Here is a 13,410-nt window from a genome sequence, read left to right as displayed (position 1 = left end):
CCAGGAGAAACGGCTAACACTTTTTTCCCCCAACAGCCGGTCTGCGGAGATTTGCTGTTGAATAATAACAAAGGAGAGAGGATACGTATTTAAAGAAAAGAAGTGATTAATGGTTTTCTGTATAATTCTCACATTTTTCTTAGCTCTTGTCTACACAGAATGGCTGTGAACTTTAAGCTCCATAGAAATCTTTTTTTATTCTATTCATACCTTCCAAGAAGCAGCTTTGATTTGGTTCTTTAGAAACATTCCTTGGGGGGGGGCATATGCTTTTTAAGAAGTATCCCCCCCAACTAAGGTCGTCTGCATCCCCTGGTAGCTAAACATCACACCGAGAGTCCACAGAAACAAAGCTCACTGCTCTCATCCTCCAGGTCCCGGTGATTTTTTTATGAGTCTTCTTGCAGCATTTAAACGGGCAGTTCAACTGCCCTTTCACGGGCTGTGGACACCAGCCTGGTCTGTCCCGGGGCCCTACCCAGCCTCACACTGCTGGGCACTACAAACCGGAGGAATACAAAAGAAATAACAATAAAACATGCTGGTGGAATTGGCTGTTTTTATTTTCTGATGGGAGATGGGACCGAAAAACGACTTTTAATTGCATATGCTCTCCCAAGCTCCGAGCTTTTTGGAAACAAGGTGGCTGTACCCTGGGCCACCACAGGACCAGAGACCCTGAGGCTGGAGCCCCCAGAACTTAGAACTTCCCTTAGGTACTACCCCAAAGCGGCCCAAGCCCAACAGGGCTTCTGAGGATCATCCATACCCCTTCCCCTTCCCCCACTCCATTCTAGGGGTGACTGGGACCTCAGAGACAGAAAGCTATTTGGTCCCCAGTCGTACTTTCAATACTTTCTATGAGAAAGAAAATGAAAATTAATACAGGAGCAGGGCTTCACAAAAGAGGCCATTTGTCTTCTTGATTATCTATTTGCTTGTCAGAGTTTGAGCTATGGCACCGGCTAGCTCCTTTGTAATATAAAAATACTCTGAAAACCTGCAAACATCCAGAAACATCTGTGCAAAAAATTAGACTCATTAAAGCCTTAAACACCTCAGAGGAAAACGATACCTTCTTACGCGGAAGGATAAGAGGCCGGCCTCACGGAATCCTCTCTCCGAACTTTAATAAGCAAAGAGCCGTCTGTCTAGAAGGAGACAGCTTAACCGCATTTTATTTGCTTATGACAAATAAATCACTATATGAAAGGCTTTGCAATACTTAAGCCTCTTGTGTCCTACAATGAACATTTTCCCCCCATTAGGGACTGGAGTCAGCCCTCCCAGTCCTTTCAATCCATTTTTGGACTGGAGGGAAAAAATTAAAAGCCACAAACAAAACACCCCCCCCCCCCCCGCAAATAAAACAGCTACAGTTTGGAGTCTTCTGAGAGAGAAATTCCCATTGGACCCTTTGGAAAAAATCCTCAACCACATACAATGTGAGGCCGAATACCCTGAGGTGCTTAAAATATATGCTGGGTGGCATTTGTCTGTATCTTTATATCAAGGTTTCAACAAAAACACGCCGTGCTGGTCACAAGAAACCAAACATTTATTTCTATTGTCACTCTGTACAGGACACAAATTTTCACACCACAAAGGGTTCTAGACTCAGGCAGCCCCGGAACTAGGAAGGGGCCTGGTTTGGAATGTCAAAAAGGGAATAGGAGAGAGGACACACATGACACAAAATAATAATAATAATAATAATTAATAATAATAATAATCATAATGCGACAATGATAAAACTATGGGAGAGGTCTCTGTAACATCATCTCCCAGGCCAGGAGGAATGCAACATTTTGTTTCCTAGTTTCACATTCATTTTCAGTCTAGGAGAGAGAGAGAAGGCCTCCGCTGTACAACTAGATTAGCAGACGGCTGCACCCAGCTGGTAGAACTCAACTGGCCCCTCACCCTGCCAGGAATGGCTTGACCTTCAAAAGGAGGGTCCTCCCGGGTCTCTAGGTCTCTATGTTCTTCCTTGGACCCAATTTCCCTGCCCATTCCTGCCGTTGCTAACGCCACCCCTGCCTCCACTTGTCCCCCACCTTACTGCCCCTGCCCCAGCCCCCCAGTGGAAGGGGTGAGCAGTCAGTGTCCCTGTGAAGGGCATGGAGGGAGAGGACGTTGTGTGTGTGTTTGTTACCGTGGCCAAAACACTGTGCTATCTGGAAGTCAGAGGGTGCTTTCGTTGGGTATCAGGAATGGGGGACAAAGAAAGAAAATCCAGGCTGTCTTCCTGTGGTAGCTGAGCCGGGCCTCATTTGTTAGCCGGGTGTAATGGTCGCCACCGAGGCCGGTTCTCTCCGCGGCAGAGTAAACAAGACAGATGGGCCCGGGCCTGGCGTGATTAAAGATGAAACGTGGATCCATCTTCGCCAAAGCTGAAAACAGGAGTGCAGCCTCCTCCTATTTCTCTTTCTGTCTTTCTCCCTTCTTTTTTTTTTTAAGGAAGAAAGCACGAGACTTGAACCTTGCTTCGGGGCCTCTCCCGGCTCCCTATTGTCATTTCTATAAATAAAGCTTCCCCTCCCCCTCCTCTGCGTTTATTCGTGTAAATAGAGTAGGGGGAGGGCAGGTAGGTTTCTGGGGCCCAGGCCCCAGGGTCCCATCCCGCATCTCCCTCCACGATACCCCGCGCTCGCAACCCACCCCTGCCCCAAAGTTCGCGGTGGCACTAGAGCGCGGGGGGGCCTCCGTTGGGCCGGCCAGGGGGCCCTACGGCTGCGCCTCCGGTGCCACCTGAGCGGATCTTGGTGTTGGGCAACTTGTGGTCTTTTTTCCACTTCATGCGTCGGTTCTGGAACCAAATCTTGATCTGGCGCTCGGAGAGGCAGAGCGCGTGGGCGATCTCCACCCTCCGGCGCCTGGTCAGGTAGCGGTTGTAGTGAAATTCCTTCTCCAGCTCCAAGACCTGCTGGCGAGTGTAGGCTGTCCGAGAGCGCTTGGGCTCCCCGCCGGCGTAATTGGGGTTTACTAGACACACACAGAGAGAGGAAGAAAGAGAAAGTTTTATTGCCCTGAAAGGGAGGCGAGAGAGCTCGTACTCCCAGCTAACACTGTATCTCACTCTGTCCCTCCCTCTCCTGCCATCTCTTCTTCCTCCAGAGGGCGGTGGGGATGCAAAAGGAGAAAAGCGGGACCCCGGGAAGAGAAAAAGATCTCAAAGTTTTGGAGGGTTGGGTTGTCTCCATGTTATTTGGGTGTCTGGAGAGGGGTGGGTGTGAGGAATCTTCACAAGGTTTTCACCGCTCCCCACTCCCCTCTTGGCCTGGGGCCCAGGATGGGAAAATGAGGGGTGAAAAAGGGAGGGGGCTTCCTTGAACCTTACTTGTTAGTCCCCACCCTCTGTGCTCAGATTCCAGGCACTGCCTACCCCCAGTAAAAACTTTTGCCCACTCCTTGAGCCAAGGTGCCAGAGAGGAGGAAAGAAAGGAAAAAATAAATACTGGGAGTTGACTCAACTCTCCGCTTAAATACAGATTACCTCCTCCTCCCCCACCTCCCCCACCCCTCCCCAACTTCCAACTTCACTGCGACTGCATCTCCCTGGCGAAAAAGTCGCTGGTGAGAATGGCAAAGAGGATGGGGAACCGACTTCAAAGGCGCGGGGCCCACCAGGCCATAAAAATTTATGGGGGATGTAATTATGTGGCTCTGAAAACAGGCAACCGTAAATCTCCGGCAATGGCGAGTTTATAGCGGGGACAATTGGCTTCCCCCAGCTTCCCCCCGCCCCCCAGGCCTCCGAGGTCCCTGGGTGTAAAACGGCGAGGATGGGAGGGGGAAGGGATGCCCACGCACTCACCCGTGCTCACGTGAACTTTGCGCATCCAGGGGTAGACGACGGGCTCTTTGCACGCGGAGTGGGACGGGCTGGGGTGCAGGGAGTTCTGGGCGCAGGGAGGCGGCGGGGGGCTGCTGCTGACCGCCTCGCAGCGCTGGCCGGGCTCCGGGAGGAGGGCCCCGGAGGGAGGCGGCGCGGGAGCCCGAGGGGACAGCCCGGGCGGTGGCGGGGGCGGTGGGGGCGGCGGCGGAGGCGGCGGGGGTCCGGGGGCCCGGCAGGCCGCGTAGCGCTGCACGGTGCACGCCGCGCGCCGCCCGAAGCCCGCCTCTGGCTGGAAGCTGCTCTCTCGCCTCTGGCCGCCGGCGTAGTACCCAGGCGAGTGGTCGCTGGGTAGGTAATCGCTCTGTGAATATTCCTCGCAAGGAGGGAACTTGGGATCGACATAGTTTGAGTTGATCAAAAAAGAACTCATAGCCATTAATTTCTGGGAATTGCCCACAAAATATACTAAAATTTATTCCGACCCCTGACTCGTTTTCCTGTTTCCGAAAGCCCTCCTACTTACTGTCAAGTGAACAAAGTTAGGGGCCCACGTGATCCTCGGAGCCAATGGCCGCCCCGCCTGCGATTCCCGGATAAGGAAATCTGCTCACCCGGACCCTACTCCATCCAAAGAGCCTTATTTCCCCTTCTTCTCTTCCCCCTCCCCACCCACTCAGCACACACCAGGATTTACACAGAGCTCCTGCGGGGGGACCGGCTCCTCACCCGGCTCTCTCCGAGTTCAGAGAGAGAGAGAGAGAGAGAGAGGGAGCAGGTTGCCCCCGAGGGCCTGTTGGGGCGCGGGGCAGAGCGCCATCCCTGGATCCCCGCAGGAGTTGGAGCTGGTGACAGCCCCTCCTGTCCAGCCTCACCTCTGCCCAGCGTTCTTTGCCTTACAGAGGCCCCTATCCCCTCCTTGCTACTGGAGGGAGCCCCAGGCACCCGGCTCCCGCGTGGGGAGTTAAGGAAGGGGCGGACAGGAGCTCCGACTAGAGAGAGGGGAAACCACTCGGGGACGAGAGGCGCTGAGCGCGAGGCTTTTCTCTGCAGCCGTGTGGGGAGGAGAGTAACAGCAGCCTCCGGAGCAAGCAGGCGGGTGCACGGAGGGACTTGTCAGAGATGAATGGAAGCGCGGGCGGATCGATAGGAAATTCATGCACTAATTCGGGGAGACCTTGCCTTCCAAATCGCATTTAGCCGCGCTATTAGTTTGGCTGTGTCAGTCAGTCCGTCTGTTCCTTCTCCTGTCCACTCCTCCCCTTACACCACATGGCCCAAGCTGTAAGAAACGACTTGGTTTCCCTCACTGAATATGAGCACTGGAGTAAAAAAAAACCCTGAACTTTCTGAGCATATCGAGTATTAATCTGTTAATTCCACAACCGCCGAGACAATGCTAACCGCGGCATCCAGACGTTCTACTTGCCGCTAACGCAGCCGCTTCCGCAGCGAACAGAAATCTCACATCCTTGTGATGCTGGGGATGGGAGCCCTTGAGGTGACCCCACACACGCACCACCACCCATTGGCAATCGTGTATTTCCAGGGCACCTTATTCTGAACCCAAACAGAAAGGCGACCTCAGCATCCGTTTGAAAAGTTATTTTCCTTTGCCTTCGAACACTAAAGACAAGAGTTAATTTTTCCGGATTTTCAGTAAAGCCTCCCTGACCCCCAAGAATAGGGAATTGAGGGGGAGGATAAAATATAAACATCAACAACATTAACCTATTAAGTGAAGAAGGACCAAGGCTCCCGCGGGGGACAGGCATAGAGAGATTTCAGGTAGATGATGCCTCAATCTCTAACCAGTTGAGGGAGGAAAAAAAGAGAATAGAGAAAAAAGGAAGGAGTCTTCGCCTGGTCAGTCACCGGATGGTCCTCATTTAGAAAAAAAAATTTCTTCGGGAAAAAAGTAAGCGGAGTGTTTATGTCAACTACATATTCCCCTAGATACGAATTTGTGACCACAAAATTCCTTACACAAATTCGGATCTACAGGGTATATACAGAAGACAGACAGATCTTCTTGGCCCAGAAATTTTCCAGTTCTCCTACTTTCCGCACGTTCTTCGTTTGGGGTATGGTTTGAGTGCTTTGATTGTATTTCGTTTTGTTCTAGTTTTGAGCTCTGGGAGCAGGAAAAGGCACTGCGGGTCCATTCTTGCAATTACAAGGTTTTCAATTCTCTTTATCTTCTATTAGAAATAGTAGCAGCCGGTCCCGCAAAGGGACGCGAACCTCACCGCCGTGCCACTCTCCGCGGCGCATGAATTATGAGATGTAAACATTAGCTAAGCACAAAAGGAGGAAGGGTCATTCTGAGGCTGCCGCGAAGTCAGAATCAGGCCCTTCTGGGTGCCCTCTGCTCCTCCCCTCCCCCCAATACTTTTTTTTAAGTAAAACAAAACCCCAATCGGTGTCTCCGTACCACTCTCAGTCTTTAGTTTGTGATCAAACGAATATCTAGATATTTTCCAAGGCTCCTCTCAGCAAAGGGAGGGGGGATAGGCGGCTGGGTGTGAAGGGGGTGTCATAAAAGTCCTTTTGGAAAAATTCAATGGTAAAAAGAGAGAAACAGCTGTAAAGAAAAATGCTGGGAGACCAAGCAGATGGGGCCCCGGATATTTAATGACGGGCAATTCGGTTTACAACCTGAGAAAAAGATCAAAGACATTTCATTTCCGAATGAAGGGCAATAAGGAACCATAAAAAATGCAGCCAGATGATATTCTGGCCCCTCCCAGCCTCCCATACCTCCTGGGGCCAGAAAAGGGGGATAATCCCTGGAGTGTGAGGAGGAACACTATTTCCTGCACCTCCACAGCACCAGGCAGGCTTTCTCCCTCTAAACTTGCTCATTCATTCTGCCACCTGCTAGCTAGGAAGGCTGGCAGTGCGACCAAAATAGACATCTGGGAAACCCAGGGATCTGGGGTTCCAGAATGAACTTCCTGAGGCTCCCAGTAACCGCTGAATTTACTAAACTGGGAGACTGAGGATTGGACTGGAGGGAGCTGAGTTCCAGGCTGAATGGTGAAGGCCTCCTCAGTGTGACAGGAAACTAGCAGAGAGGAAGCCTCCACCCCACCCAAACTCCATACCCATTTCCTTAGGTCTGAGATATATTTGCATCTCTAGTGAGCAAGTCAGAGTAGCAATTTCATTCAGAAATACACCACCACCACCAAAAACAACCCGCTAACCACCACATTCCAGTAGTTTCTGCCTATCTCCAGTCCTGGGACCCTTGCAGGTGGGTAGGAGGAGAGGTCCCACCTGCCAGCAAACTAGGGCCAGAGACCCTCTGATTTTCTATACCAAATCTAGATCGACAATGTTGACCTCCAGGCCTGATTTCCAACACCAACACTCTCCCAGCCAGGCTGAATTTACTCATATTTGAAAAATCACACACATACAAACACAATTATATTATAGTTCTCCAAGACAGGGTTCAATAGGTAATTTCACACCCCTATCTGGACACCCAGGAAGATTGGAGTCTGGCCCTGGGCCCACAGACAATGTGCATGTGTAAAGACCCCCACCAGCGCCCCAGCATCAAGCAGGGACCCTTCCAAATCTTGTCAAAGGCCACTTATTCAGGGGCTCTATGACCCATTCCAACTGGCCAGGCCCCTCCCCCACCCCATACCTCCTGTCCTCAACTCGCTGGCTCTCTGAAACCCGTCCAACTCGTCGGCTTTTCCGAATTTTGGGAGGGCTGCTGCGCTGGTCACCCAGCCTCTCTGCTGCCCTACACTTCACAAGCAATCTAGCCCAGGTGCCCACAAGAGAGAGGGATGGGAGGCAGAGCCACTGCGGGGCTGGGTATGGTTGATCCTAGGGACACAGCGCGGAGTTTTTCTCTGCGCACTGGGAACCGCCACCTGCCCAGCCTAAGGAGGCACTGCACCAGCCATCCCAGCCGAATCCAGCCCTACGGGTGGAGGACAAGGTTTATCAGCTATTCCCAAGACCGGTTTCACCGGAGCAGGAGGCTCCCTCTCCCCTCATCCCCCAGACGAATTCCAACATCCATAGAAATAATAAAAATCGGAGAGAGCAAGGGCTCTAAAGCGCGCGCTCGGAGCCACCTCCCCTGCGCTCCCGGGTCGTTCACTGCCTCGCAGGCCGCCTTCTGCCACAGCCACAGGTTGCTAGAGTGACCTCTTGCTGTTCAGTCCCCCTTCGCCATCCCAGGCGTGCCCAGCCCGCCCGGAATCATCTACCTTTTGTTGGCGGAGAGGGAGAAAAACCGAAGGACCAAGCAGGGAGTCCATAGCCGGCCCGCGCGCGGGCAGCCGAGCGGCGGAGTGGAAGGCCCAGAGGGGGAACTGGCAAGATACTCACCCGCGGCTCCCCGCTCCCTCCCGACCGCCGACCCGCCCGCGGACCCGCTCGGCTACAGAAGAGCTCGCTCTTGTCCACTATTGTGTCCCGAAAAACCGAACCGCGGCCGCGGGCAAAGGAGCTACGGGCCCCCTTGGAGGCTGGAACAAGACTTTTTTTTGGTGTGTTTTTGTTTTTGAAGCCCAAGTTTTCGTATTAATCTCATACTTTGGCAGTCTTTGTTAAACATCTAGGCGCGTCACGAGGCTCTCAAACATTTTAATAATTTTTAGACGCCGTGACCTACAGTTCACCCCTCTCCAGGCCTCCCCCAAGAGCAGGCAGTTACTATAATATGTTGCGCAGTTTGCTTGGTCATATTGAATTTTGTGCAGGTCATTACTTGGGAGAAAAATGACAGAGCAGGAATTTGATTCAGCTCATCCTCTCCAGCTCACTTTTTGCCAGAACCCTCTTTTCTCTTCACCCAACCCCCTCTTCAAAAAAAGTACCATTCAGATAGCACTCAGCTCAGCCCCTCCTCTGCTTTAATATTCCATCTTTCCTATATATTTTTTGTCAGCTCTGGTTCCAGGAACAAAGAGGGAGAGGGTAGGCTTCCAAAGGGGTTCTCTTTGCTGCCTGTGAAGGGAGCTGGCACCTGTAGACAGGAATTGTGGCCCTCAGGACCTCAGTCCCAGAGAGCAGGCCTGAGCCAGAGCCCCTCTCCCTGTGTCCTTCTCTATAAATGGCTGTACTGGCAAAATGGTTGTGTTGACAGAGCCTGTGTTCTGACCCAATTGCAAGCTCCATCTGCTTTATTCTCCCTCCCGATGCCAGAAATCCCTCCATTTCTGCCATAATTCTGGAGGCTCCAGTGCCTCAGGAATGACCCCTCCACCTCCTGGGGCTGAGATCTGATCCACAGAGCAGTGTGTCTAGGAAAGACAGAGAGAGCCCTGAGAGAGGTGCTGTATTGCTTTGGTCAAAGCTGGAGATTTAGCTTTCGGAGGTGTGAACTCTCCTTTAAAAGTAAAATTATCCTCCACCCCATTTTTGGTTTAAATCACGTATCTATACAGTAACTCCTCTGTTTACCCCATCACTGCTACAAGGAGGTTCAGGAGCAAATCAAGCAGGCATTAAAGAGTGAGTTTTTTTGGTTTGTCCCTTCAGGATTAGAATCAGGTGGACTGCCAACAACACATTTCCCCCTTTCTCCAGCCTCCAAGGGACCAGCAGAAGTAGGTCAGGTGACTCTCCTGCCACCCAGTTCAAGTCTCAGGGGAGTGTCTGCAGACTGGAATCGCACTAGCACAGGGAGGTCGGGAGAGAGCATCCCAAGATACCCAGCTTGGCCTGGGATGGCAAAGACTCTCCTTCCCCATCCTGAGGTTCCTCCAGCCCAGGACCTTGGGCCGCCCCAGCCTATCCCACAGAACCTTCAATTTGCTAACATTCCATCCTTAAATAGAGGGAAAAGACCTGAGGAAGGACAGGAGAGAGATTCTTCAGTTTAGGCTTTGACCTCTACCCCTGGACCCCTAGAATTCCTTCCAGGCCTGACTCCCCAGAGAAATTTGCCTGAAGATTGAGTAGAAATGGAGACCCACACCCAGTTGGTTTAGTCAAAAACTGTGGTCAAATCATTTAAAATTTGACATTAAACTATTTGGCCATATTACAAAAGGCATCTTTACAAAAACTCTCAGGTTATCTCTATTCTGGCAGGACAAACACCCATGGCGCACCTCCTGTATTATGCATAGAAGATAATTTGATGACATCCCATAACACAACAGACATTTAAAGACCCAAAATAGGCATATGCCCTGGTGTTATAATTAGAGTCTTTCTAAGCATTTTACTTATGAGCTAAGCCTAATGCACGGATTCAAGGTTCATTTCAGGTCTCCTGCTTCAAGTCCAGTTAAAAAGATCTCTGTGAGGCCTTTAAGTATTTTTCCTTCTCATTTCCCCTCCCTCTTCTAAATAGGAAGAAAGGGATTCTGGATGAACATACAAGCGGAGTTTTGGGAGAGAGTGAGAGAATTGACAAGCTAACCTTCCTTCAGTATTCAAGTTCCTAACCCAAGCAACTGGAAAGAGGGGTGAGAGTTTAAAAACCCTCCAGTCTTATCCCATGGTCATGGGACCCAGCCTGGGGATTAGGAATCCCTGAAAAACAGGCCTGCCCTGTAGGGTGGAACTGGGGGGAGGACGTTGAATGAGCCAGCTGTTTGGCCCCTTTAGGGGAATTGGGATGGGGCTGATGTTGGTGAGAACCAGGTCTTTACCTTGGAAACCTTCTTTGGCCCCACCAAACGTCCTGCAAGGACATGTGGATAATTGGATTTTCCAAATGTGTGTGGCTGGGTAGGTTCTAATTACATTTTATATGGTGACTCAAAGGTCATCTTTGAGAGAGAACACTGTGCAGAGGATTTGCCATGCCCTGAGCGCTCTCTGTTGTGCAGACAACACCCCTCAACCACGCCATTTTTTGAGAAGAGGTTCTTCCTCAGTTTCTCCTTCCCCAGATATCCACCTCACCTCCTCCCCACCTCTGCACCCCCACCCCCAGCCCACAAGTCTTCCTTACCTTGAGCATCCCTTGCTTTCTCTCTTCTCCACACACACAAACCCCTCTCCCACCCCACTGCCTGCTCACGCATGGTAAACTTTTGACCCTCCAACTTCGTGACCCCTCTGGCAATAACACTGGCCTCACGGCCCAGGGTCTCATTCTGCCAGGCCTGCTGCTGCAGAAACCCAAGCACAAACTGCCTTCTTCCCTGCCCCTCCCGCCTTTGCCATCTCTCACCCTACCCATCCCCCCCCCAACACACGCGCTCAGGGCCTTAGACCTGGAGCAGAGTAGTCTTTTGATTTTTAAATAACTACTTGGAGAACCACACCAACCTCACTTCCCTCATTTTCACCGGTCTCTCATGTTAGGATGCCTGGAAGAGCTTTTGATGACCCACCCATCTCCATTCTTGTCCCCCAGAGTGGAGCCGCAGTTACTGGGCTGGGGGATGAATGGAGAGCGGTAGAACGGGCTGCCCTGGAGAAGGGTGTTTCTGGGGTGAAGTGAAGAAGCTTGAAACAAGGGTTCCTTGGGAACGGAGGGGGCCACAGTCCCCATAGAGCTGAAGAGAGAGCTCAGTGTCCAGGCCATGTGAAGCCCAGAGGGGCCGGGACCCACCTAGCTCGGCCTCTCGCTGGCGTCTCCGAGGCCCCAGCCTGGCTGTGAACTTGGTCTAAGGCGGACTCTACTGGCAGCTCGAAGACGTTACAGCCTCTGCCTCCGCCTCCGCTAGCGCAGCGGCCGCCCGGCAACCTGCTCTCTTTTGGTTTCCCTTACGCCCACATATTTCCTCCCAGGCCCCCCACCTCTCACAGGGAAGTATCTCATTCCTCCTCTAGGGTCCCTTGGGAATTTGAACACAGAAAAGAGAACTAGTTAAAAGAGACACAGAGAGAGAAAGAGAATAGACAAGCCTGAGGACGCTTCCATTTGTAAGGATTATCCTCCAGCAGCGCCTTCCAAGCCCAAAGAGACGTTCCCACATGCTGGGATTTTCCCTCCACTTCCCTAAATGCTGCTTTCCAGGCTGGATCGACTCCCTTCCACCTGGCCTGGGTCATCTCCTGGCTAGGCAAGCCTGCCTGGGGCCTGTGACGTCCCTTTCCTCCCTAGCCACATTCCTCTCTACAGCATGGGGCTCCGAGGTCAGGGGCTGCTGTAACCAAAGCCAGCCTCCACGCTCAGAGGCTGAAGCTGAGGCCGCAGCTTTGGGGTTCAGCCTGAATCCCGTCAGAGAGCAAGGCTGGGCGCAGCCGGGAAGCCTGGGGGTGTGCCCGGGAAGAAAAAGTTAGAGGATGTTGCAGAGAGTGCATTTTGCATTTTCCTCTCCAAGAGGAAATTTGAGAAAACAGGACAGAAGACGCCTAAAACAGAGAGAAAAGAAAGAAGAGGGGAGATAGACAATAAAACTTGGAAAGGTGGTGATTTTCCAGGGCCGACGGGTCCGGAATTGCCCAAGGTCCATCCTCTCCAGTCTCCTAAATCTCTCACTTCCTCGTGGACCCTGCAAACTGGGTCTCGGTAAATTCACCAAAAATCAGCCTAAACCTGTCGGCACGCCCCCGAACCGCCTCGAGGTGGCTGTGGAGGCCTCGCGTAATGTATGCAGGAGCGGCTCTGCCCAGAGTAGGCCGGTGCTCGGGCCGCGTCTGCTGACCTTTGCGTGATCCCGGACTCTATGAATTATTGATGAGATATGAGCGTTGATTTCCCCTTTCAGGATGCAAACTCCATTATATTGTTAAAATGGCGATTTAATCGTTGAGAATAGCTTTGGTGTGGTTTTTTTCCCCCAACTCATTTGCGCCTCCTTCCTTTTCATTTAACTCTCTTAATTAAATCCTTTAACAGATTTTAATCACTTTTTGGAGGGAAGGGTAGGAGGAAGGGGAAGGCCATCATTACCACCACCACCACCAAATATTAAAACAAAACAAGCCCCCAAACCATAACAAGTTGCTACCTCGGGGAAGTTGAAAGGACGGTGAGGAGGGGCTTTAACCTCTGAAAATTCGGTCATGCTGGGAACACGAACCAGAGGATCCATCGGACCCAGGGCTGGGGCAGTCTGACTCTGACCAGGAAGAGTTGGGCTTGGAAGGTGTCTAATTCTTCCGAGGAGATGGGTGTGTGGGTCCAACTGTGGAGTTGTTTAGCTCTGCTGAGAAGTGCAGGGATTGGAGCTGGAGGAAGGCCACTTGATTCTTGGGGAAACGACTCTCCAATCTGGGCCCCATGGGCGCTTAGGGAGAGATGTCCATTCTCCTTGAGGAGCCCCCACATCTCCCCTCCCCTTCCAAACAGCTCAGTTTCCAGGCAGTGTCTGGGTTAATTAATATGGATGTGTAACAGCGCTGCAACAATCGATAAATCCTGCTGTGGGCAGATTTCAGCCTCGAAATCCGATTACTCCTAGAAACTCCAAAATTGGAGAGAGTGACCAGTGGGGCTCTCCTGTAAAAGAGGGAAGGGGTTCTTGCTGCACTGTCTTCCTTGGTTGGCCTAGTTAGTTCCCAAACTTGGAAGTCTATGCTGACAAGAGCCTTGTCCTCTCCGTCCAAGAAGGGAATGGATTTGGGGGTTTATGCTGATCTTTCTTCTCCCTAGCTCTGAATCCTTCGCTTTCCTCGCAGGATCCAGAACCCAG

The 13,410-nt window shown here is 51.8% G+C and overlaps 1 protein-coding gene across 1 annotated transcript; it reads right to left on the bottom strand.

Moving 5' to 3' along the window:
• Positions 1–2,684: 2,684 nt before the first annotated feature.
• HOXB4 (homeobox B4) lies at positions 2,685–7,385 on the bottom strand. The gene is made up of 2 exons (XM_017650476.3): positions 3,818–7,385; positions 2,685–2,985 (listed from the first exon to the last, which is right to left on the bottom strand). The coding sequence occupies exons 1-2, from the start codon at positions 4,272–4,274 to the stop codon at positions 2,687–2,689; spliced, it is 756 nt and encodes a 251-aa protein (XP_017505965.2). The 5' UTR covers positions 4,275–7,385; the 3' UTR covers positions 2,685–2,686.
• Between the last annotated feature and the right edge of the window lie 6,025 nt (positions 7,386–13,410).

Source organism: Manis javanica, chromosome 4, assembly GCF_040802235.1.
Source record: "Manis javanica isolate MJ-LG chromosome 4, MJ_LKY, whole genome shotgun sequence".
In the NCBI taxonomy this organism is placed as follows: Eukaryota; Metazoa; Chordata; class Mammalia; order Pholidota; family Manidae; genus Manis; species Manis javanica.
The sequence above is the reverse complement of the archived record's forward strand: the minus strand, read 5'-3'. Positions and strand labels throughout refer to the sequence as shown.